This window comes from Xiphophorus hellerii, chromosome 19 (assembly GCF_003331165.1).
Source record: "Xiphophorus hellerii strain 12219 chromosome 19, Xiphophorus_hellerii-4.1, whole genome shotgun sequence".
Classification (NCBI taxonomy): Eukaryota; Metazoa; Chordata; class Actinopteri; order Cyprinodontiformes; family Poeciliidae; genus Xiphophorus; species Xiphophorus hellerii.
The window spans coordinates 24,202,475-24,227,392 of record NC_045690.1 but is presented as its reverse complement, the minus strand read 5'-3'; the positions used below and the strand labels follow the sequence as shown (position 1 = coordinate 24,227,392).

The 24,918-nt window shown below is 38.5% G+C and overlaps 1 protein-coding gene across 6 annotated transcripts; it reads right to left on the bottom strand.

Annotated features, from left to right (window-relative positions):
* Nucleotides 1-1,085: 1,085 nt before the first annotated feature.
* Nucleotides 1,086-23,716, bottom strand: letm1 (leucine zipper-EF-hand containing transmembrane protein 1). 6 transcript variants are annotated; one of them, XM_032547578.1, is made up of 15 exons: nt 23,384-23,716; nt 18,223-18,280; nt 17,647-18,115; nt 13,432-13,575; nt 13,028-13,165; nt 12,668-12,871; nt 12,463-12,582; nt 11,626-11,757; nt 11,319-11,477; nt 10,041-10,169; nt 8,163-8,297; nt 7,839-8,032; nt 6,650-6,682; nt 5,949-6,105; nt 1,086-4,750 (listed from the first exon to the last, which is right to left on the bottom strand). In XM_032547578.1, exons 1-15 carry the CDS (start codon nt 23,466-23,468, stop codon nt 4,598-4,600), a joined length of 2,310 nt encoding a protein of 769 aa, XP_032403469.1. In that variant the 5' UTR covers nt 23,469-23,716; the 3' UTR covers nt 1,086-4,597. The 6 variants fall into 6 exon arrangements, with proteins under 6 accessions (XP_032403469.1, XP_032403471.1, XP_032403470.1 ...); XM_032547580.1 differs by having other exon boundaries at nt 5,949-6,087; XM_032547579.1 differs by having other exon boundaries at nt 23,390-23,716.
* Between the last annotated feature and the right edge of the window lie 1,202 nt (nt 23,717-24,918).

The following is a 24,918-nucleotide window of genomic DNA, read 5'->3' as shown; positions in this document are numbered from 1 at the left end:
CTTCTCAAGGAAGAGAGATGTTATATCAGTAGCGGTGATGAGATCTTATGTGAGAAAATCCATTTTGGAATGGTTTTTAAATACTTGAAGCCAGTTTTATAGTTGATCTTTTATGACACATACACTTTACTGAAACATTCTTTTCTTAAGCAGAAATCAGAATAATGCAAAATTGGTAGTGGCAAGTAAAAGCCTCACTGAAATCACCCACTCACCTCCACTGGGTGCATCTACAAACATTGTGATCTAATTAGTGACTTGCTGACAGAATATAAAACAATACGACATTTCTGAGGGCTTAGCTTCCAAGTATTGAGAGTTTGGGAATTTTTTTTTCTCGTGTGAATGTAAAATCCTAGCCTTCCATAGATATGTTACTGCTAATAAGTGAGTTTATCCATCAACTGGTAAAGAATCAAACATTTGATCCAAGTATGCACTCTTCTTCACGTTTACACCGGCTGCTGATTGATGCTGCAGATGAACACGCCTAACCTGAACAATCCACCAACATCTGGGTTTAGACTCCATCTGAACACGGATGACGAACAAGCTACTAATCATCAACGGATTCCGGGAACAGATTAAAGTGAGCGTCATCGACTCGGTGCTATCTTAAGAACCTCTCAGTCATGTCTAACTGTGCCAGGCACCTTTACAGAATACTGCCGAGGAATCCCAAAGAGAACACCAGCGCATAGGCAGTGAGCACAGACTATCCAACATTAGCTCAACTTAGCAGAGACTCAAACCTTTCCTGGGGGGGGGAAGGACGTTCAGCAGACACAGCCAGAAAATGATCATCTTTAAAGACATTCTTCAGGATCAGAAAACTCTGAAATGACAAAAACCAGGTGTAGAAAACACCTATTTGTCGAAAACAACTCGAGTTAAAATCAGTGCTGTATGTTTTGCCTGATAACTGCAGCAAATATATTGTCTAAAATCTTTAATCCAGGTGACTAAACTAGCAAAACAGCTAAACATTTGACTTATTACACTTGCACACATCATATTGCATTTCATACTATTTTATGTTGCAGATTGAAAAACAAAGCTATTTTTTTTTAAACACTTTTTCTAAAACGGGAACATTGTTTAATCGGAGTAACATTTACTTGGAGATCTGATTAAACTACATATTGACATATTTAACTGCCAAGCCGCTTCATTTACTGTACTGTTAAAACTTTTCCACATTTCGGCTTGTTACTACCTCAGGATCTGTATTAGGATTTTATGTGACAAATATGCACCGATTGCAGTTTTCAGGCCCATCTTGAAATGGCAATTCTGATATTCTGGCCGATACCGTTTCTTTTTGTCTTAAAACCTGTAAATATAATGACAAAGTCACAAAGTTAGCAACGGTGCGGTGACTATTGTTTACTGCAGACATTAAGGAAATCAAGGCCGATAAAATTCAGTGGCGAATGCCTACTCTGAAGACACCCTTCTGCAGTGAAACACAGGGGTGGTGGCATCATGCTGTGGGAATGCCTCTTCTCAGCATCGACAGGGAAGATGGTGAACACTACAAGTCAGACATGAAGCGTTAAACTTCATAAGAAGGAACCACTTTTGTTCTGTCCCAAAAACCCCAATAAAAAAAACATCGACGCTTGTGTTTTTACGGTGACGAAACGTGGATGGCGCTATGTGGAAGTTTGAATGTTTTTTGTCCCTGTACATGAAATTATAATTTTTCCGTAAAAAAAAAAAAAAAAAAAAAGAAAAGAAAAAAAATATCCCTGTTTAAAACTAACACATTCATAGCTGCAGTGTGATATTATTTTGAAACTGGTCTGAGGGTAAAATTCTAAATAATCTGTTCTACACTCGTATTCATAATAACCAAAAAAATATTATTATCTCCTTAAAGGTCTAAAAAAAATTACAAATAAATATACAAACAGTACATGAACCATTAGTAGTACATGCATCAAGAGAAGGCCACTTTGTATTTATCCTATAAAGCCCAATTCTATCAGAATTCTACCAGAACCCATGTGGAGCAAATATGAATCATTCAAGCTTTGAGTTTACCCTCTTCATAAACAAATTTAAAATCCTCCAGTTTCATAAAACCAGCTCGGACAGATGTTTGGTTTGTGGTGCGTATACTGGTTCTGTTTATCTGGGTTTTCTTTGTTTTCTTAGCAGTAACCAGGATTTGGTGTTGAGCACTATAGTGTAACTTGGGCACTTTACAAGGAGGTGAGACTACATATAAAAACCAGCCACAACCATTAAATGAAACTGATAGTGCTGCTGCAGAGCTGTGCTTTGCTTGCAGACATTAAGTAGCACTCTTATGGGTATTGCTTTGAAACGATAAAATAAAAATCTGATCCTCAATGTGACAGACTTCTCTAAGCCAAGAGTCAAGTCGTCCTTAAACGTCTTAAGGGACGCAGCTCGGCATGGGCCAGTGTGACATCCTCATATCATTGAATACAAACACAATTTACAACTACATTTTGAACAAAGACGTAAAATGCGATCTAGTTGCTTTTATTGAAACAAACAACATTTCCAGCTGCCACTGTAGTATTGAATTTTTCTAATGGTCTAGCATTCAGTTATTTCTACTTTGATTCAGTGAAGCTAGAAAGTCGAATAATTAGTCATGAAACTTGAACATTTCAAGAGTAACAAGCATAATAAGCTGATGTTAGCATGTTAATTAGTCAGGCTATCCGCTCGGGTAGCTGGCCTGCAGTCTGCTGCTGAACAGACGAGCTAATTATAGACTCAACAGTTGCAATTAGACCCCTGTCTATGGTTCGAACATTTTCGGTCCAGTTTACCTCTCCTGCAAGTGAGAGAAAAGTGCAGTTGCTTTCTTTCTGCTACACAGGCAGTGTGCAGCAGTGGGTGGGTGAAGGGAATTGCTCAATTCCGCTCTGGCGTCTTATTAAAAGGGGCAGTATTGTGTGTTTTCCAGACATATAGAATAGTTTAATAGCATAATTAAGCAGCCATGCTACCTTCAGTTGTTGTAAAAATGCTAAATATAAGAAATACAACTTAAAAGAAATTTGTCTTTGTAATTTAACGCCTAGAAATTGGATCTCCAAAGCTTCTGCTCTTTCTGAAACTCCGCCTTCAGAAAGTGATCACAACATGGCTCCTCTATTTACCCTTTGGCAATGTTTTTTACCAATGTTGCTCAGAGAAGTAGCTCTTATAATGAGCTCAGCAGATTATAAGTTCCACCAGGTGTTTGCTAATTGCTGCTGGCTAGTCTGAAGGAGCTGAGAGGGAGAGAGCTGCTCTGTGAGGCGGAAGTTTGGGAAGTGCAGCTCTGAGGAGGAGCTGCGCCTTCAAGGCGGGGCTAAGTCCACCCAGGTGTTTTGCAAAGTTGAATGTTTACTGCGGAGATTTGAGGATTTCTCCAACATGCATGAAAGAATCAAAGCAACACTACAGGTGTGTTTTTTTATGAGAAAATTACATTATAACATTGTGGAAAGCTTAAAAAAGGTCGATTTTACATAATACTGCCCCTTTATGAGAGCTTTAGAGCACAGAAACAATAGGATGTTTTGTGTTGTTTTGGTGTTTAAGTCGTCACTTTATCCAACATCAGAATACTTTGATACACAGTAACTGACCCATGCCTAGGCAGAGAGTGTAAAGCACCAACATGGCCTACAAACTGCAGTCTCAATCCAACAGTGCTTCTACAGAACGCACAAGAAACGGTCAGATCAACAAAGATCCGCTAGCATTCGATGTTACAGCACAAGACCCCTGAGGAGACGGCCAAAGAATCAATGTCCCCAGCAAGTTAGTGCTGCTAGAGGTATAAATGTTGCAACACATTTATGTATACCACAGTAAGTAACTGATACCATCCGAGAAGCTCCATATTAACTGGAATGAATCTAAATCTGCTTTCATTTCCAGAATAAACTAATGTAAAGCACTTTTAAAATGCATTTATGCTAGTTTCACATTCACAATGTGAGCGTTGTGTCTAATAACGTCTTTGGTAGCAGCCACTAACGGTACCGACCGACCAGAACAAACACAAATGAGAAAAAGAGAAAGGAAGTACATGACATTGGATGGTGGGTGAAAATAAAGAGAAAAAAAACTTAGTGGAATGACAATAATGACTATACTGTTTACTGTGCAAGTCCAGAATGGATGTCATTTGTGTGAGATGACATGATTGAAATGAAAGGCAAGATGTTTCACCACAAACTCTAAATATCACATCCACTAATATGATCAAATTTCTCCTCAAAGCTTTTAGTTCGTAAAGCAACCATGGTTCCATGTCACCCTGCTCCCTGTATCAATAAATTAGCTAAAATTACATAAACTCAAGTGTCCACATAATACATAGGATCACTCCAAAAGGTTTTACATAATAGCTTTCAAATTAATTCTGTGCATTGAAGAGGAAGGAGGCCTTTTTATTGATATTTTTTTGTTAAGCAGTTATTTCCACATGGCAACTGTTACCTTGTAATTCTCCACTGACTTGATGTCCGAAGTATTCCGAGAGCAGACTAAGCTAATCTGTGGTCTTTTTTTTTTTTTTTCTTTTTTACAAATGCTCTCTGTGTTTTTGAGGGAAGATGAGTTAGCTGTTGAGTTTGGCTGCCTGCTCCTTCTCAGCTTTGTCTTTGGCCTTCTCCTTCTCCATCAGCTTCTCTTCCTTCTGCAGCATGACCATGATGTCAGCCAGCTGCGAAGTAGAGATGTCGATGTCTTCCTTGTCGATCAGTTCCACCATCTGAAAATAACACGGCCCGGAAGAACATTGGTTAGACAAAGAAATTTGGTTTTTAGTTTTTTGGGTGCTGAAAAACACAAAAACTAACCCTGAAGCACTAATCATAGATGTTAGCTCTGCTGTCACTAAAGAGCTCTACCAATACGGTACTTAGCAGAAGCTAATGCTAAAGTGCTAACTTCAATTCAAATGACATCTGTCCTTGAAAGACTACAAATTTCCAGCACCAATTTAATTTTGAACTAGTGGGTCAACGGGCTTCACCTATTTCAAAATAAGAGCATGAATATAAGCATCTAACTTCTTGAAGAATTTTTAAGAAAATTGAAACCCAGATGTTGAACTTTATTCAACTTAAAGTTTACAAACTAAGAAAATTAGCTTAGGAGCTAAAAAGCGAAAAATGAAATGCAGTATTCGGCACCGCTAACTAAAAGGTTAGTTGCCCTAACCCTAAACCACTAATCATAAACATTAGCTCCGCTACAGCATTAGATATTCAAAATATATCTTCTCTTTAAGGGCTACAACCTTTGAGCATTAGCTTTTGATATTAGAATTTACAGGTTCTATAATGTCCTTAGATATTGCAGTTATGTCAATATCTTGTTCTTTACTGCCCGTGTTTTTTGTTCCTGTATGTTTCTTCTTTTAATTGAGAATGTGAAGAGAGGAAACAGGACTGCTGCGTAAACTTCACCCACTACAAAATAAGAGCATGTATATAAACATCTAAATTCCTGAATAATTCTTCCGAAAATTTCAACACAGGTGTCTAACTTATTTCAACCCACAGTTTGCACAACAGGGGCTAAATAAGCGCTTTAGAATTGATCTCAAAATATTAATTTAAGAGAGGATAAGTGAGCTAAATGTTTTCAAAGTTAAACAAAACATTAGCTCTGCTATTAGCACATTAGTTAAATAGCAGAAGTGTGCACACCACTGGGTATCAGAGTAAATGCGGTGAAAACAAATGGATAAAAAGCTTTTTTTTTTTCTTTTGGGAAAAAAAAGAAGAAAAAAAGGGAAAACCATATATAATTTCCTTCCACATAAACTCAGAGTTGGTGGGGGTCTGTCACATAAAATCCCAGTAACATGCAAAATAGTTTGTGGCTGTAATGTGTCAGAATTAGTATGGGGCATGAACACTTTTACACTGTATGCTGTGTGAAAGATGTAGTGTTCAAAGTACTTTGATGGCGTCGTCGATGTCGATCTTTCCGTCCTTGTTGTCGTCCAGGGCTTTTGCGATCCTCTGCAGCTTGTCCTCTGGAATGTTCTGGATCTGCCGCATGACGTTGATGAGCTCGTCGATGCCGATCAGGTTCTCCCTGAAGGTGTAGAACAGACTGCATACAGGAAACGGTTACCGGCTTTGGCACGGTGTAAAATGTGGTGGAGAGCGCCCAAATCAACATGCTGCATTCGTTCTGGTCTCCCAGATCACGCCGGTCCAACTGATTCAGGGGTTTTGTTGATAACGCAAGCAGATTGGGTAAGTAATTGAACCCATGCTGAAATAAAATGCACAACATGCTGCTTGAAATTTTCTTTTTAGCCTAATGCGCTGCTTTAATGGTTTCAGTCAGATGTTAGCGTAGCCTCGCTGCATAAAGGATCTACAATATGCAGAAACTTTCATGCTTTTTGGACAAACATTTTTGACTTTTAAATTTTACAAATCAAGCATCAAGTCTGAAAGTATTCATCAACAGATCAGAGCTGTTAAGCCTATTCCAAACACAGCAACCTGCCGGCAGAATTCTGTTGCAGTTCTGAGGTTAGCAACAGGACTGAAGACGGATTCTCTGCAGAACTATTTCAGCATGAGAAAAGCCATGATGCAACGTCAGAGTCTGACATGCAGTAATGGTTTGACACCGTCCATCTTACCTCACGGCATCGCTATACTTAGTGAAGAATAATCTGCAAAATTTGAAATCAATTAGGTCTGGATTTGGTGTTTCGATCGGTCGTGACATTCATTAATTGATTGATTTTATATTTTGTTATCTCCACCACCATTTTACAAGAAACGTACTGATATGAGAAGGTGCGTTTTGACTGCGGGTTCTGGAAACAGGCTGTTTATGTGAATTACGGCCACTGACGATGTATGAATCGTCTTATTGTTCACGTCACGCAAACTTCAAACTTGGTCGTTATAGCAGCCTTACTGATCTGAGGAGCAGAGATCAGAGCCGCCAAATGAATCCGCATCAATCTCAGATTATTTCACATACAGATGGCTTTTGTTCAAGAGCTAAAGAAATCACTACAAATATTTCAGAAATATTGCAATAAATTTCCAATTATTTTTGCTGATCCTCACAGGGGAAAAAAATATTACTTGTCACACTCCCCGAGTTCTGGTACTACCTGGTGTTCCTAAACAAATACTGTGGTTACTTGACAAATTTTAGGAGAAATTAGTAAAATTCACATTTTTTTATTATTATTTCCTTATATTCTAACAGGAGCATTAAATACAGACACACAACGTCGCTATCTATTGACTTTTCAGACAAATAAATAAATGAATATCAGAATAAATTGGAATCAGCTTTTCAAAGATTTGTGATCGGCTAGAAAACTACAATCTACAAGTGTTAAATGTAAAATAATTTAACACTACTGGTTTAAATACCTACAATTACTTTAAGCACAACCATTTATTTACTCAGGATAGCTGAAATTAAGTCACTTAATTTGTTTTTCTAATATTTCCCAGAAGGTTAAGTGATTCTAATCACATATTTGAATGTATTCACTGTAAAAGGCTGAAATTTTCAATATGAACGACTGAATTTAAGTTTTGTGTTTGTAAGCAAAAATCCAAAGTTCTTCTTTTGTGTAAGGAGGGGATGTGACCCGTACAAAATGCTTAGCAACCTCCACCCAGTTGTCAAGGTTGTAGTTTTTGGTACCTATAATGGTTCCTGAAAACTACCATGATTCCTGCAGTCAAAAAGCACCTTATGTGGAGGCTGATGATAATGAAGAGGTTTGTTAATGATTAATGAGAAAGCTGTGAAAAAATGTGGGTAAAAGAAAAAGGATGTGGAGTAAATGTGACTCTTACCCAACAGGCAGAGTGGTTCCGCTTTCCGCCTGCCCGTCCAGCATGACTTTGTCCTTCTCCAGCTCCCCAATGATCTTATCAATGCGACCGATCATGCGGGTGACTCTCTTAGACAAACGCTTGCTGGCCTTCGACTCTTTCAAGGCCTTCTCCTGACCGTTCTTGGAAAATTCCTTTTTGATCTCCTCCAGATCCTGGAGACACACAAAAGGATTAAAATGATTCTGTGCATTTATGTATCGACGAAAATATGATTTTGTTTTCATTTATTTTTTAAGTGAAACAACTGAAGTGAACATGGATACAGTCCGAGTATAAAAGCACCTCGTTGTACTCCTGGACGTCATCCTTCAGCTCCTCCAGTTCCTCTTTCTCCAGAGTCAGCAGCTTCTTCTGCTCCTTCAGCTTAGAGCAGGCGTCACTCAGAAGGTGGATCTCTTCTTTGCTTATCTCCTCATCCTGGAATGAGAAGAAACAATCAAAGAACGGCAAAAGAAATTATATTCTGCAAGTGGATGTCATTAAAACATGACATCCACTTTATTATTTCTAAAGATCTGCTTTAGAAATAATAATTGCAGCCCGTTTCTGTCATATTTCACAGATAAGATTCATGTATATGTACAACCAGTGTTTTATACAATAATGTGATTGTATGAAGAAAAGAGCCTGTTTTTTGTGCATTTTTTTGGTCGTAGCTTCAGCTTCATAATGAGATTTTTAAAAATTTGCATGAAAACAGTGTGTTAAAAATATTTTTATGTGACTACTCTAATTGTTAGATCAGTCTTCTGATTAATTAATGCTTGAAATAGTGAATTGAAACGACTGACTTAAGTACTTTAAAAAAAAATAAAAAATGATGGTGGGTTCTGAACTTTGACCAGTGGGAAAACTATTGCCTTAAAGGATTTGTGGCTGTACTTACAGGGGAAAATGGCTGTAATCTGACAACATGTGAAAAGGTCCACAGTCGCTGTACAAGTACAATCTATTAAAATAACATTTACTGGGAAGCCAAAAGAGATCAACCAACAGGAGGACGTAAGGGGGAACTCTGGGTCATTACATTCTGACATGAGGGAAGAATATATATAGATGAAAGCTGGAAGATCACAACAAGGAGGGAAAGGGAGAGCTCAAATACACGAGTGCTTAACGGAACAGCAAATAAAGTCTAATATTTCATTAAAGAAACTCAAACACTACATCCATCAGCTGTAGGGGAGCAACATTAAACCTAACCTGAATACGCAGAAACGTGTGCCAGTGCTCATACTGGTGGGAAGAAACAAAAAGATCACAACAAGTAAGAGATAAAAGCTTTCCATCTGAACAGAGAGCGTCAGAATTAAATAAAGTCTACACCACTAATACTGAGGGTCATTGTTTTATCTTTATCAGTATCCAAGTAAGTACAGACGTAATGAGTATAAACAAACTAGCTGCATTTCCATTAACTATAGAATTGCACAAATTGAAATTATGCAAATAAATGAAAACACAGCAAATTTGAAAATAATTAATGTTTTTTGGAAATAAAGTTTTCGCACTAGGATGAGGTAGATTTTCAGCTGTACAGAAATAGATTTATTTCGCAAAACTGCAAAGGAAACACTTTTACTGCATCAAATGAGTCATATGACCGACAGCCAGATGTTACTACTGATGCAAACAATAAAGAAGATGACGGGACGAAGTTGGAGGAGGATGGTTTGTTTCCACTTTTTTCTGACGATGTGCAGCTGGCTCCACCAGAGCTCTCACAGCATCAAAACGTTGTGTGTCACTGATGCATGTTGAATATTTAACTCTTCTATAAAATCACAGACTACAATTTCCCCAAAGCGCTGCCACTTAGGTAGCTGCTCTCAAGTAGGCGGGGCTTGTCGCTCCGATGCCTGAATGAGACTCCTCTGATTGGCTGATAGATGATGAGCGCCAGCACCATGACTGAATTATGAATATATCTCATGTAACTGTTTACATTTGTCGCTGCCATGATTTTTAATGACTTATTGTGTCAAGAAGCCTATTCATGTGTGACTAATTTCATTTCTTATTGTGGTGTTTGCTTAATGCAAACACCACAATGAGGAAATTGTAAAAAAAAAATAATAATTTTACATTCGCAGAAAATCGTCAAAGATGTGTGTGCCTTTGTAATGGAAACGCAGCTAAAGGACTATTTCATGATATTACCTTGCTTCCCTCTATAACAGGAGCTGTGTCCCTCAGAGTCTCTGACTGAGCTGCTCTGGTAGCTTGTAGCAACGCAGACTCTGCATCGCTGTGCTTCACACCGTCGACTTCAAGCTCCAACTCGTCCTCCTGCACAACAATACACAGTAAAACATGCAAAAGAGGCCAATCGAACACATACATGTGAAAGTAAAACAGATTAGACCAGTGGAAGCACACTGAAATTATTTTTTGATCAACTGTAATAATTGTTCTTATGTAAATAAACCACAGGAATATGATGATAGATTTTTTTTTTTTTTTTTATTAAAAGTGGATTTCTCAATAGTTCCAATGATTTTTAATGTTGTAGCACAGGGGTGTCAAAGTCATTTTCATTTTGGGCCATATGAAATCTGAATGTTCTTAAAGTGCCGGTTGTGCCAAAATATATTGACAAAATCAATTAAGTCGTTAAAATATCAATAAAAAGCTGTTCCTCCAGCATTTTGTGATTTATTTTAGTGTTTTACAGATTACAAAATTATAGATTTAGCCTATTTAGAAATGTTTGTAAGAGGTTTTTACAATATTTGCGCTAATATGTGATGTTCAATGTGACTTCTTATTACTCCCCATGTCAGTTACGGACTATTCCCTGAAGACTGAGGCAGCATTGGCTTCAATCCAATGTTTTTGACCAATTTTGAGAAAATTTGCAGTAAAATTAGAAAAAAATCTGCAAATTTGTTGATTTCGTGTGAATATTTGTAGACTTATTGATGTAATGTCCCAGTAATGTGGCCACATAAAAAGCTATGGCGGGCCAGATTTGGCCCCAGGCCTTCAGTTTGACACCTGTGTTATAGCAACTCCAAAACCTGAAGTGAAATGCGAGTTTGCCTTGGACAGAGCCTGAATTAGAGATGGGCATTTATTGTATCTTTAATCATTTATTGTGATACATTTCTTGTCATGATAGGAATTCTGATTTATGATTGTCATGATAAATCCCAATTAACAAAGTTCAAAAATCACCCAAACTGTCTGTATTAAGTTTTTTGTTTGTTGTTGTTTTTTAAAATGGGACCACACTTCTCTTGTTTTAGGTCAGTTAGAATTACCGGTACTAAAATTATTTCTATTTGCTAAATGCTACAGTAATAAGAGAAAATGTCATTGAGATTTATTTACTAACGTCTCCAAATCAGAGGTCTGCAAACATTTCCTCAGTATTTGGTAGCATTAACTTTGAACTGTATGATTTATGTAAAACGTTTTGGGTTTACACACACATACCCTAGCAGCCTTCTCTGCAGCATCAGCCAGCCTCTCCATCTCCCGATCCTTGGTGTCTTGGCGTATTGCCGCCTCCTCCTGCAGCATCGTCTCCAGTTTGGTCTTATTGTCCACTTTGGAGAGCTCGATTTCAGCCACCTTCACCTGGGCCTCTTTGGTCTAAAAGGAAAAAAAAATAAACGTGCTTAGTTAACTTAACTTAGAGCAAATTAAGTCGACTAAACTTGCTAGGCCTGTATCCACAGCTAAACTGGGTGGAGGTGCTTTTCAGTCTGTTTTTTTGCACTGTTCATTCCAGCGTACGTACCACCATCTCAGGAAGGGTTTGCAGTGTAGTTTTGAGCTGATCCGCTGGAGACAGAGTGTCAGGGAGGAACATGGCTCGGGACAGCAGCAGCAGAGATGTGGGGATCTGCTGGTTCAGATGCAGGTCCAACCACTGCAAAAAAAAAAACAAGCAGAAGAAGCTGACCCACTTCCTCATCTAGCTTGAAGAAAAGGGTTACTTGTGAAGTCCCACAAGTCTGTGGGCTCGGACCAATTCTCTTTTCTAGATATAGATACAAGCATTCTTATCTTTTTTTAAAATTATTATTGTGATATCAAATACAAGTGTTATGATTCAGTGAGCATAAACAAAAGAAACAAAACAAAATGTGCAAAAAAATAAAAAAGTAGCGTGTAGTCCTTTAGGCATCTGATTTGGTAGTGGACGAAAGAAATAAAAATTTAAAAATTAATAAATAATAGTAAACCATTATGTAATAAAGGGAAACAAAATTGTTAGGAAGACTGTTTTTCTTAATTTTTTTCATCTTAACCCAAAGGAATTTGCAAACAGTTTTTCTTTTCTTAATTTCTTAAAGATTTAAAGTTTGTTTTCCTACAAAAAAAATGTTTTACTTCTTTACTTGTCTAATTAGAATTATTGGATGCTTAGTTGATTGTTAAGAAGTATAAAAAAATGTGTGTTTCTTGTTGCTTTAGAAATTACAAATTAGTATTTTGACTTCACTATTTTGGCCTACCTGATCCCTCTGCTTTAACCCCTTTAAGTGTTCCTAGAACTCCGTAAACCTGTTCTTTCACTAATTCAGTCTGAGCCAAGACAAAAGTAGAAAAGTTAACTCGTCATTTCTGTTACCTGGCTGAGTTGCTCCCTCAGTCGTTCCTCTGTGACTCCTAGAGATCTCATGCCTCTAACGCGACAGGCCGACTGCACTTCGGTCACGCTCATACTCTCTATTCCTTCTTCTGCTATGAGCTGGAGGATAGAGGTACACGGGTCATAAGAGCATCGCCCCCAATGGGAGGACATCACACATCAAGTGGAGCTGAACTCTTCATACCTTGTCATCAGCATGGATGGCCCTCAGCTTCATGATAAGCTGAAAGCGCAGGAAGTTGTTGGTTCCAATGGACTGGAGCTCCAGGAGGCGGCAGAGAGCCACCAGCTGAGGTCGGGTCAGGTTGTCCAGAGTCAGCTCGTCCTCAAACAGTTTGGAGAACTTTATGATCTGCTCGTTACTGGGACGTTCTCCAGAGTCCCGGATCTGCAGAAAGAGTCACAATACGCACAGAATTCTATAGTCTTGATGTGACATAATGGTCAAGTGGCGTTAACACGTCTAGATATACACAGAAAATGAGTTGTTTCAACCAGAAGAGAGGCACCTGGAGCCTTTTGGTCATTTGTCACCAACACCAACCTTTTGGAAGAAGGTGGAGAACTCCTCGGTCACGTTGCCCTGGGCAGCCTTGTTCCTCAGTGCAATCTCCTCGATGGTGTCCTGTAAGAACTTGGCCATCTCCAGTTTGACTCTGAGCTCCTTCTTCAACCTCTCCTCCTAAAAACACGAGAAAAGATTCACCTTACTTTTACTTACATTTTTCCCCTTTTCAGCATAGAAACACTAAATGACTGAAAATGCATGTGGTGAGTGCATGCAACCAGCTTACAACATCAGCCGCTACATTTCGCTATCAAAAGATATTGACTGAACGTTTAAAACCCAACTGGAAGACTATCTGAATCCTGGTTTGATTTCCTTCAGAGACTCTACAATGGCAAATGCTAAAATGAAGAACCATTTTAGACTACAGCTCTGGTTACCTTCTTCGACTGGGTTTCAAAGGTGGAAGGCAGCATGTTGGGGAACAGCTTCAACGCCACAGGAAGGAGGAACTCCATGAACGGGACGATGATGAACACCAGGAAAGGCAGCAGTCTGAAAACGTCTGCACACGTTCTGAGGAACTGAGGAGAATTTTTCAGAGAATAATGAGCACAAAGTCTGAGGATGATGATTCCAATAAGCATAAGATGATGCTTTAACAAGCTTTCACCAGCTCAGGAGACTACAGTCACATTCAGTAAATTAGAACATACGTCCCAATGAGGCTCGTTTGTCCGATTAAAAGTACGTTTTGAAAATAACATGCACACATAAAGCACAAAATATAAAAAATATTTTTCTATTGGTTTGATATGGTATTCTAATTTTAATTGTCATGTTTTCATTAACTGTAAGAGAAAAATATATTTAACAGAAATAAAGGCTTTCAAATATCCATCTGTGTGGAATTAATAATCTATATAATGTGTTTCACCAAGTCATAAAGTTCCTGAAATAAATGGACTTTTCAATAATATTATAATTTAATGTATGGGTCTGTATGGGTCTGACACGATTACAAACTGAATGACAAATAGTCCCAGAAGTTACTGTGATAAATGATAATATTGTCGTTTTGAGACCATTTTCAAGGGTCAGGATGATAATGGCATAATAATGTAAGTTCACCCCTTTAATCTCTAAAGAACATTTAACACTGGAACTGGAATATATTTTTAATATCCAATAAAAAAATTGTCAAAAACAATAAACAAACACAACCAAAACCATAAGTACAATTGATTATAACGTCTCTGTAAACAAACTTGCCCTTCAAAACATATGAATTGTTGGGCTCAGACAGTTAAAAACAGGCAAACATGCCAGTTGGGACTTTTGTGATGATCAAGCTCATTTTAATTTATCATTCAATTAATTGGTTTATTGTGACTAGACTTGTTGCAATTAATAATAAACTAATTAATTGCATGATAGGTTAAAACGAGCTAAAAAATTTTCATTTGCATGAAATGAAAAAATCTTCGTTTTTCTTTTCTCGCTCTCTCTACCAAAAACTGGTTGACAAAAGTCTTCAGTTTGGTTTTTTGGTCTCAACTAGTCCTTTTGGTTAGAAGACGATTTTGTTTACAACGACTTTATAAGTCATTTTGTTTGCCGTTTCTGTTGTTTTATTTATTTATCTTGGGTATTTAAAATGTCTTCCAGTTCCAGTGTATTGATCTTCGAGGATGTGTTCTTGCGTTATTATGTCATTAGCATTATATTACTTGAAAATGGTCTCAAAACAACAATATTATCTTGTATTGCAATAACTTCTGGGACAATTTATCTCTCAGCAAAATTTGTTACAGTGACCGGCCTAGCTGCAACAGACTTGGGTCTGCACCTTTCAAATGATTTTTAGTTCAACTGTGCTGCAGTTTATATAAAAATCCAGCAGAGGGCGGCATTTTGCCCCCAATCTCAACCAGAAACAAGGACATCTTTGGCATGCTTTTCGGTTTTCTTGTTTGTAGACAGAAGCGCCACGCTTAGAATCTGTATATACCACTCCCACACACACACGCACACCCTTAGTTCACATACATGATTCCTGCTGCTTTCTTTGCATGGAGCTGCAGGCCGAAATGGGCATTCTACACCACAGTGCTCAAAAAGCTCTCCTTCATTCAACAGGGAGCGCTTTAGTTAAGCACAGAGAGGAACAATCCAAGCACCGAGCCAGCCCTGTTCTGTGTCATTGTACAGCTGTCCAACTGTGGCTTTCTGACTGCTCCGAGACGCAACCTACACAAACCAGTCCCGAGGCAAGAGAATGCCAGAAAACACGAGTCTGCCTTTTTCTGTCCTCTCCACCTGCATTTCAGTGGGGCAGTGCGATGGAGGATTTAGGCCATCTTGAGTGAAAAGGCCTTTGTCTGCTGGCCCATTGACATGTATATCATCTGCTGGAGTTTTGGCATCAAAGCAGAAGGAATGGGGTGACACGTTGAAACAGAAAGAGCCCCTAACTGGAGGGCCGAGGATTGTAGGTGAATGTGAAAGGAGAAGATTAAGGAGGCAATGCCATTCCAGGTTAGATGAATGGATGGTAAGATGGGTTTGGAGCATGCGCACAAGAGAAAGACTCCTGCATTTGAAAAGTGGCAGAGGGGGGTGGTGCTGCTTAAATAGAGGGGAAGCAGTGGTCAGTGAAAGGGCTTTTAACATCAACACAAAGCCTTGTTTCCTCTGGTAACTAGATGAAAGTGTTTAAAATGTCTTCTTAGCTGCTTGAGCTAATATCTGTTTGCGTTGAATATACTTAGGAATGCACAGGTTGTGATGGAATGGTGGACAATTTCAGCTAAATCTCGTTCTGACTGGTGAGAAACCCTTTGGAAATCCAAACATTCAGTCAGATGTTGCGCCTGCTAAGTCCTACTTCTTCAGTGTGGACAGTGTTACTGAATGAAGGAGACTCTAAGTTAGCTTATTTTGGTAAGAAGTCATTTATCTCTCTCACACAGCGCTGGAACATTGCCCTAGTTGCTAGTGTACATACCACCAATAAATATGATGAATATGAAGAGTGTTTATGACATTTTACACTATCCGATAAGATCCAATCCACTGTAAACCTGGGTATCAACAGAACACCCTCTGCTAAGATGATAGCCGTCAAATCTGACAAATTATGAGCAACCCTTTCACTTCAACCAAAACTACAACATGATCCAAAGTTGTCATGAGCCAATTCAAGGATTTTAAAACATATTTTAAGAACAATAGAGAAATCATCCATGGACAGTTTTCTTGTTTTATTTTCAGATTTTTTTTGATATTTTAGGTTTATTTACGGTATACGTAGAAATGCCAATGATCTGCTTTGTTATGGCAAACAAACAGGTTGTTCTGTGTTGTGACAATACTGTCACCTTGTATGTTTGCCTTAAACAGTTAAAAATGAGACTCTATCAATGACATTTACTTGTAGAAATGAAGTTAAAGAATTGTTCTTCTGCTAAAATAAGAAACAAATCTACTTTTTTTTTTTTTTTTACCTGATCAAGACTGGATATATAGCAGTTTACTAATGTTTACTCTTCAGTAAACATTAGTAATGTTTAGTAATATTTTTGGCAAAACCAAAAGACACCAATGCAAACCCTAGAGCTTCACTGAACTCCAGCAGTAAGTCCAGTCTACATTGTGGACAGAGCAGTGGCAAGCAGCCAATCACGTCACTTTAATCTGTTCTATCCAAACTCACTAATGAACGCTGCCGCAGTTAGTCTGACCTCTGCTGATCTGCTCTGCTTTCCTCAACCTGACCTTCAGATTATTTCAGTCAACACAAGGCAAAGTGAATAGTAGCTGTTACTACAAGAGTGAAAATTACAGAATAAATTGAATTATTTGCCTTCTTTCAGATTGTTTTAGGCTGGGTGTTTCCTCTCATTGTCTCTTCTTCTGATGTTGAAGTTGTGGAAGTTGTGGACACGATAAACTCTGGGAGGCTATGAACTAAAGTCAAAGTCTCAGATCTCTGTTTCTACATGTGAACCTCGTCCCTAAAGAGTTTTAATAAAGCAACCGAATGCTGCTGAGCCACTGGTGAGTAAACACCCAGCTTGTGGTTATTTCCTGTAATTGATCCCATTAGGCGTGAAAAGCTCTGGATTAAACTGTACGGAACAAGAAGTCTCAGCTGCAAGAGTCGACTCCTCACCTAGTTACCTCTGAACTCATGGCCTTTGGACAACTTGCACAAGACACCCTGCTGGCCCAGGGTGTCTTGTGCGACCTGTCGGGGAATGGGAACGCTAGTTGGAGGTGCAACATAGAGGATGTTGGGAATTCTGAAGGAGTTTGCGCTCCAAAAACCTCGCCTCTATGCATAATGAAAGCCAGCAACCACAGAAAGACAAAGGCAGAAGGTGCACTGATCAGAAATGTTGTGTCTAACATAAAAATAACGATACACATTACTGTGAATGCAGCATCCTACAGTGAAACATGGTGGCGGCACCATCATGTTATGGGGATGAAATCAGAAAAGCTAGTCGATGATCGGAGACAAAAAAAAAGCTTGTCCCTCCAAGCAAGACAACAACCCTAAAAACAACCCTGTTGTCTCTATGAAAATTAGCAAGCATTGCTGCTTTTGAGTAAAGTTACTGGCTCAGACGTAAAAGTGCGTCCAATCTTACTTGTCTCCTTTCACGGCGAGACAGAGGATTCCCATTCAGGATCTTCCAGAACATGCGTCCTGCAATGGTGGTGTCGATCCACAGCAGCCTGAAGCCGTGGTAGTAGTGCTTGATTTCGTCGATGACCCGCTGCCGGATCGTCCGTCTGACGGGTTCAGCGTCCAGCGTGGGGCTGTACACTGGCCCGCCTTCCTCCAGCTTCATTTTCCTGTCTTTTAAGGATTTTAGGGATTTCTCCAGCTTTGAGTCGTCCCATCGTCTCCTTGAGGTGTGTATCCACCTGACGCCCGGGAAGTACTGAGGCGAGCCTGTCGTACGCCAGGCCGGACTGGAGGAAGCCACGGCAAATGCACAGTACGGTCGCCGTGGGTCCAGAGTCTGACAGGTTGCCATGTATTCCTCGGGCAGGGGGGGGGACGGGCTGACGGAGAAGACACGGGCCAAGCTGCCGAGCTGGAGCACGTCAAGCCTGTCAGTACAAAAAGATACAAACATATTTAAAATCTTTGTCTGCATGATAGAGAAAGGTTGTGTCAGGTAGTTTAATTTCATAAGAGAGCCATTGGAGTGGCTTACTTTTGACTGGTGAGTCTGAGAGTCATGCAGTTGAAACAGGAACCATCCTGTAGTTTACCTGAAACAAAATACTTTGAGAATTTGGCCAGCAAAATATATATATTAAAAAAACACAACAAACACTTACAGTTAACAAGAATTCATCTCATGGTTCTGATTGGCAAATCCGTCACAAGCAATACAGACCAAAAGTTTGGACACACCTTTTAATTCAATGAGTTTCCTTTATTTTCATGACTATTGACATTGTAGATTCACACTGAAGGCATCAAAACTATGAATAACACATGTGGAAATATGCACTAAACAAAAAAGTGTAAAACAACTGAAAATAGCCCTTATATTCTAGTTTCTTCAAAGTAGCAACCTTTTGCTGTGATTACTGCTTTGCACACACTCTGCATTTTCTTGATGAGCTTCAAGAGGTAGTCACCTGAAATGGTTTTCACTTCATAGGTGTGTCCTGTCAGGTTAATAAGTGGGATTTCTTGCCTTATAAATAGTCATAAAAATAAAGAAAACCCATAGAATTAGAAGGTGTGTCCAAACTTTTGGTCTGTGCTGTATATGTATAGTCATATTCAATAAATTGAATATTTATAGCCTCATCAGCCATTCTGATGAGGCTCATTTGTCAAATTAAAAGTAGCTTTTGAAAATAAATCACTAACGATATCGATCTCGAAAGACTTTATCAATATCAGTAGAAAAAAGGTCAGATAGAACATTCAATAATTTCACTGAACTCCGATCCAGAACTGCGCCGCATCCTGGGGGATGTAGGCAAAGGAAAAGCTTTAGCCACTCAACCTCTTACGGCTAGCTAAGAATGGTGAGTGGCATCAACTGACTCACTCCCTCATGCACAGCAGCAGTCTCAGGTTTTGCCTCATAACTGCTGAATAATAAAAAACCATGACGAAGTGAAGGCAGTAATATTCTAATTTTAAATGTCTTGTTTTCATTATCTCCAAGCAGAAAATCATCATAATTAATACAAATAAATGCTTTCATACATCCATCCGTGTTTAATTAATCTGTATCATGTATTTCTGTTTCTGTTGGGGATAAAGTTCCTGAAATGTATGGATTTTCAGTAATATTCAAATTTATTGAATTGGTCTGTTGTGTCTTATTACAGTATTCACACCCCTTATATTTTTGCAACTGTAAAAGCTGTGGAAAATGCATGTGCAAATTGCAACTTCGAGGTAGCTGAATACATATGCATGTAACAGTTTACCCGCTTTTTACTTTTATCTGCGTCACATAAAATCCAAATCAATTTTATGGATGTAACAGAACAAAATGTGAATAAGTTTAAGAAGAGCGGATAATTTCCAAAGGCACTGTACTGATCTTTCTGAATTTATTGAAGAAATAATAGAAGTGCTCATCCCCACCAGTTACGCAATAAGAGACTCTAGTAAGTCACAGCCCAGTGTCTTAAGCAATCATTTATCAATGAACACATAACAGAAACTTGCTGAACTTTCTCACTTTGCTGGAGGCTTTAGCAGGTCATCACACAGCTGCTGTAATATCCAAACACGTGACGTTAAAATCAAGAACAGACTCGCCCCTCCCGCCACCCAATAGTCCGGCTCCTTGATGAGCATTTAATTACTAAATATAGTTTAGAACTCTAAAATCTGTGCCAAATTCGTAAAACATTATCATTATTCTGTTTAAACAGAATATTCACACCCGGAGGCCAACAGCCCGGCTCACTAACTCCAGTGACATGCACTGAGAGCAAAGGTGGGGTTCTGGGTCTCTTCCAGCCAATAGCGTGAGGGCGGTGAACTCGACCACGCCCGTTCTCTGCTTCTCACATGGCCGGCTGGAGCAGATCCAGCAACGTCTGGTTAAACATGATAGCTAGGAGGACGCAGAGATTACTGGCACTCTGCAGCCGAGCGCCCACCTACTGTAACAATCAGAAAAGCCTGGAAGTACAGTAGAGTAGATTACACAATGCTGCAGCTCTTGTTTGTGTCGTTCTGGCCTTTCTGGCTCTTCTGCTATTGGGTGACTCCCAGCCACTGCTGAATGGCTGTAAGAAGGTCAAACTGGAACCTGCACTCTGTCATCATTATCACCATTCATTTACGTGCTCTTAAATAAAACACTGAAAGTAGGCTTTGTTGTCAACTAGTTATGTTAGTGTGTGGTTGTACTAGATTTTGTCCAGAGCAAACAACAGCTGAATCTTACATTCCAGCTGCGCTTAATTTCTCAAAACAGAGAAGATCTATAAACACACTGGATGCAGGGTTTCCCCTCAGTGTATTATAAGCCTGGTGGGCCTCCAGACTTTACTTGAATACCCACCAGGCTAAGCATTGTTTGTTTATTATAGGGTTTTTTTATACACCAGTAACAGTGATAGCAAAGGTGGGTTAAAGAGTTTCTTTGTTGCAATGGTTGGAAGTACAATGGTAACATGGTATGGTCAGTACTCCGACTTCCTCCCACAATCCAAAAACATGTCTGATAGGTTAATTGGTTTCTCTAAATTCTCCTTAGGTAAGAGTGTGTGCACGCATGATTGTTTGTCCCGTCTGTCTCTATGTTCCCCTGCGATGGACTGGTGACCTGTCCAGGGTGTATCCCGCCTCTGAAAATGGATGGATGGAACTCCGTAACCACTGGCTGTCTTTACCAGTCTACGTGCTAACGGATGAAGTGAGAAGTCATGAATAAAGAAATAAAAAAATTTGACCATACCATGTTACCATTGTGCTTCCAACCATTGCAACAAAGAAACAACTGAAGTGCAAAAAATTTATATTTTAATTTTTTTTTATTTATTTATGTTTACCATTTTTAAGACTTTATAGTTTAGGTATTTTTAATGTCTTTCATTAACACATAATTACCTACTGATATTTTCAAATGTCCTATCAACTTTCAGTATTTTTTACCTCAAAAACACAGCAGGCCGCTGCAGTGCTGTTCTAGCGCCTCTACTGTCAGACTTAGCAAGTTTTCTGGAGGAAACCTTGGGATGACGGGAATCAGATGATTTTTATCTGGGTAGGCCCCAACTGCTGACAATGAAATCCAATCTTTTTCTGATTAGTGAACACACCATGCCAAACTTCTAAACTTCTTTTTTTATATATATATATATATATATATATATATATATATATATATATATATATATATATAGCACATTTCAGCAGCAAGGCATTTCAAAGTGCTTTACATCATATCAAACACAGAAACATAATGCAACATCTTTAGAGCTATCAACCTCTGTCTGTCAGTAAGCATGCTGGGTTTAGAAACCTTGGCCACATATTTTATCGTAGACTTCAAATCTCACTCAGCTACACCAGTTCTGTCAGGAGGATTTGAATAGAATTCCAGCTTATTAACGTGAAAAATATGTGAAAGAATGTGCAACATCTTTGATTCATGTCGGACAGTTTAAACGACAATTTACTAAATATTCTGGCGCAAAGAAATTTAAAGAAAAAAACGTTATAAAGATATCCACTTATTCTGGTATTTAGCAAATAGAGATAATGTTAGGAATCTTATCTGACCTGAACGAGAAAACTTCAAGTCTGGTCAGACAGTGAGGAAGAAAACATTGTCATATAAAAATGATGTAAATAGTTTAAATCCTTTACCCAGAACTGAACATTTTAGTAAAAAATTAAATATACCTGTAATGAAAACAAATGAAGACTTAAAACGGAGAAAATTAGATATAAGGTTATAAAAATGTAACATTAGATCTTAATGTTAAACTGCAGCAAGTGCATGTTTAGAGTACAACACAGGCCACAGCACAGTGCTGGGCAACAGGAACTTTAAAACCAAAACAGAAGAACTGAACTCCCTCAGTCTCAAGTGGAGATATAAAAGGCGTTGACCTTTATTCATGGAAGCTGTGCTATCTGTCTGGTAATTTGGGCCCGCAGCCAAAAGCACAGGGATAGGCAACGTAGACAGACAAAAACTCTGTATGAACTTTTCAAGCACACATTTAAAACACTGCAGATCGTTTTATCTCAACATCTACTAATGCCATCAAAGTCCTTCACTGACCTCACTGTGATCCACTTAGAAATTACATAACCAAAGTGCAACTGGACACTTCATCTTGATACCCACTGTGGAAATTCATCAGCTTACTGGACAGGCTCATTAAAATTACATCAAGCCGCACTGATCTAATCCAGATCAAAACCAGTCAGTGAGTCAAAAATAACACCTTACTATAGTACAGACTGGAAAGCTATCCAGTTCCGACAAATTTGAAACATCATAATTCCTCTTACACAATACTCCAAAGTCATGACATGTTGAGCAACGCTAAGATAAACTAAGAGTAAACCTTAGATAACTTGTGCTTCATCTTGGACATAAAAATTAGCAGAAATGGATTGATTTTTCAAGGCCTGGACAGATTTTCATTCCTTGACGTCTGACCTGCTAATTACGACTTTTCAGAAGGCGGTGTGGAAATGTGCTGTAAGTTATTTGACTGACATAAAGTGTATGTCTATATATATATATATATATATATATATATATATATATATATATATATATATATATATATATATATATATATATATATATATAAATCAGACAGAAAACTCAAAACGCTAAATTGATCAAAGCACATTGTGAATTTGCGTAATCAGTTTTGCTTTACTTAATGAATGTTTATTGTATGGTAAATATTGTTTTTGTGTTTTTTGTGACATATTTTAATCTTTCTTCCCTAATTTAGCTTTTGTAAACCGAGGAGCATCTGTTTGCCATGGCAACAAGAGCATCACCTCGGACTGCAAACGGGCGCTTTCAGGTCAGCGCTAAAGAGGACTGCCCTCAGATAACCTGAATACTTGATCATATGTTCCCCCATCACCCCAGTTGACATAGATTTTACTTAATGATTCATGAATCACTAAATTGCTCATTGTCACAATGAACAAAATCGTAATTAAAATGTGCAGTGTGTTGTATCTGCTGCTGTCACATTCAGTCCACCTAAAAACTCAAACAGAGCGAGTTGCACCTGAAAAGACAGGACTCTTCCAGATGCTATCATGTCTAAGCTAACTGTTAGCTTCACTGCACTGCAATGATAATAAAGCCCATGTTAGCTAGTGAAAGACCGAAACAGAAACCTTACCTTTACCTTTCCGGAATTCGTTCTTTAACGACCGGGACGTTTTCATTAAAGGTGTCCGGGATCTCGTAAACAGGATTAACGCCATGCTCTGTGGGCTAAAGTTGCTCCTTTTAAACAGCGAGTTAAAAAGCTAGCTGCTAGCTGCTCGACTCGCTAGCCTCAGCTTCTACTAGAGGTTAATTAAACGTCCTACTAAAGCGAAACATAGAAACCCAAACTATTTGGCGACTTAAACAGTATCAGGAGCTCGTTTATGTGGTCAGTGGAAAATATAACCCCATGTCATGTCCTTCCTTTCCTTTCACGCGCATGACAGAAGGAAGCCGGGGGTAGCTTCTGACTGACGTCAGACCCTACGTTCAGCACATGCTTCCGGTTAAGTTTAAAAATAAAAGCTTTTTATTCGCCGATAAAAGTCAGATTGTTTACATAAAAAGTGATATAATATAAAATACAATTTAATTAGAAATAGTAAAATAAATATCCAGATTAAAAAATAAGTCATAAACCATAGTTTAGATAAAATAAAATCCGCGAACAGTTGCCAGCCTAAAAGACAATTTGCTTTCAGCATGAGGCCGTCAGGTCTTTACGGTGTTCCAAATGTGAGGATGGTAATACGAAAACAAAGCCTCATCATTAATTTTATGTATAACTGGAGGATCAAAACACCAGAAGGAGGTGTTTTTTAGCCACTAATTTGTTGAAATAATTTCCTGTTGTCTTTCTGTAGACGATACACTTGACTTGTCTTTTTGTGTTTAACAGAAACCGAAGGAACTTCTGCCTCTACTAACTATGTATACATTTTCATGTAAAAGAAAAAAGAATTAAAAGAAGAAAAAAAAGTCAATCTCAGTAGCACAGTCACAGTGAGCCAGGTTCTGGTTCTGCTGGATGTTTCTTTCTGTTAAAGGGGAGTTCTCCTCTCCACTAACAAGGAGGGATTGCTGAAAATTCAGTTACTTGACGCAATCTGCTCGGTTTCCTCAGATAAAAAACATTTCACCAACTTTAACTGAGCTGAACTTGACTCACTGCATGGTTGTATTACTACAATAAAATTTAGTGTGATTCACTTTTTATGTGTCTTTATGATTAAACTAAATAGGTTCTGTACATCTACTGTTTATTTGTTTGTTTTTTGTTGTTTATTTTTTTTGTAGAATGGCCAGAGGAAACACTCACTGTCAGCGCTATATATATATGAACTGAATTGAAATTAACTGAACTGAAGTTTTTCCAGTGTGAAACTCAAACATTTCAAATTCTGGACAAAATGAAGCAGAGTCCTTTGACTCAGGCCTACAGTGTTCACATGCCACAGAGAAAACTGCCAAACCACAAGGTGGCGCTATACCCGCACTTTCAGAATATTGAAAGACTTGTTTATTTTACATTTCAATTGTTTAATTTGACCTAGACTTTTAAATGGCCTAAACTTATATCAGGGATTTGTGATGGCCACTCCAGAACATTAACTTTGTTGTCACTAAGCCACTTTGTAAGTATTGGTGATCTGCTTAAGGTTATTG

Bases quoted from the DNA above. Each gene is read 5' to 3' on its own strand.
- letm1 (XM_032547578.1), bottom strand. From the start codon at position 23,468: ATGGCGTTAATCCTGTTTACGAGATCCCGGACACCTTTAATGAAAACG. The intron at 18,281-23,383 runs GTAAGGTTTCTG...ATTTTGTTTCAG, and splicing joins CGAATTCCGGAAAGGTAAAG to GTAAACTACAGGATGGTTCC. The intron at 6,683-7,838 runs GTAAGAGTCACA...CAAATTTTGCAG, and splicing joins GGAACCACTCTGCCTGTTGG to ATTATTCTTCACTAAGTATA.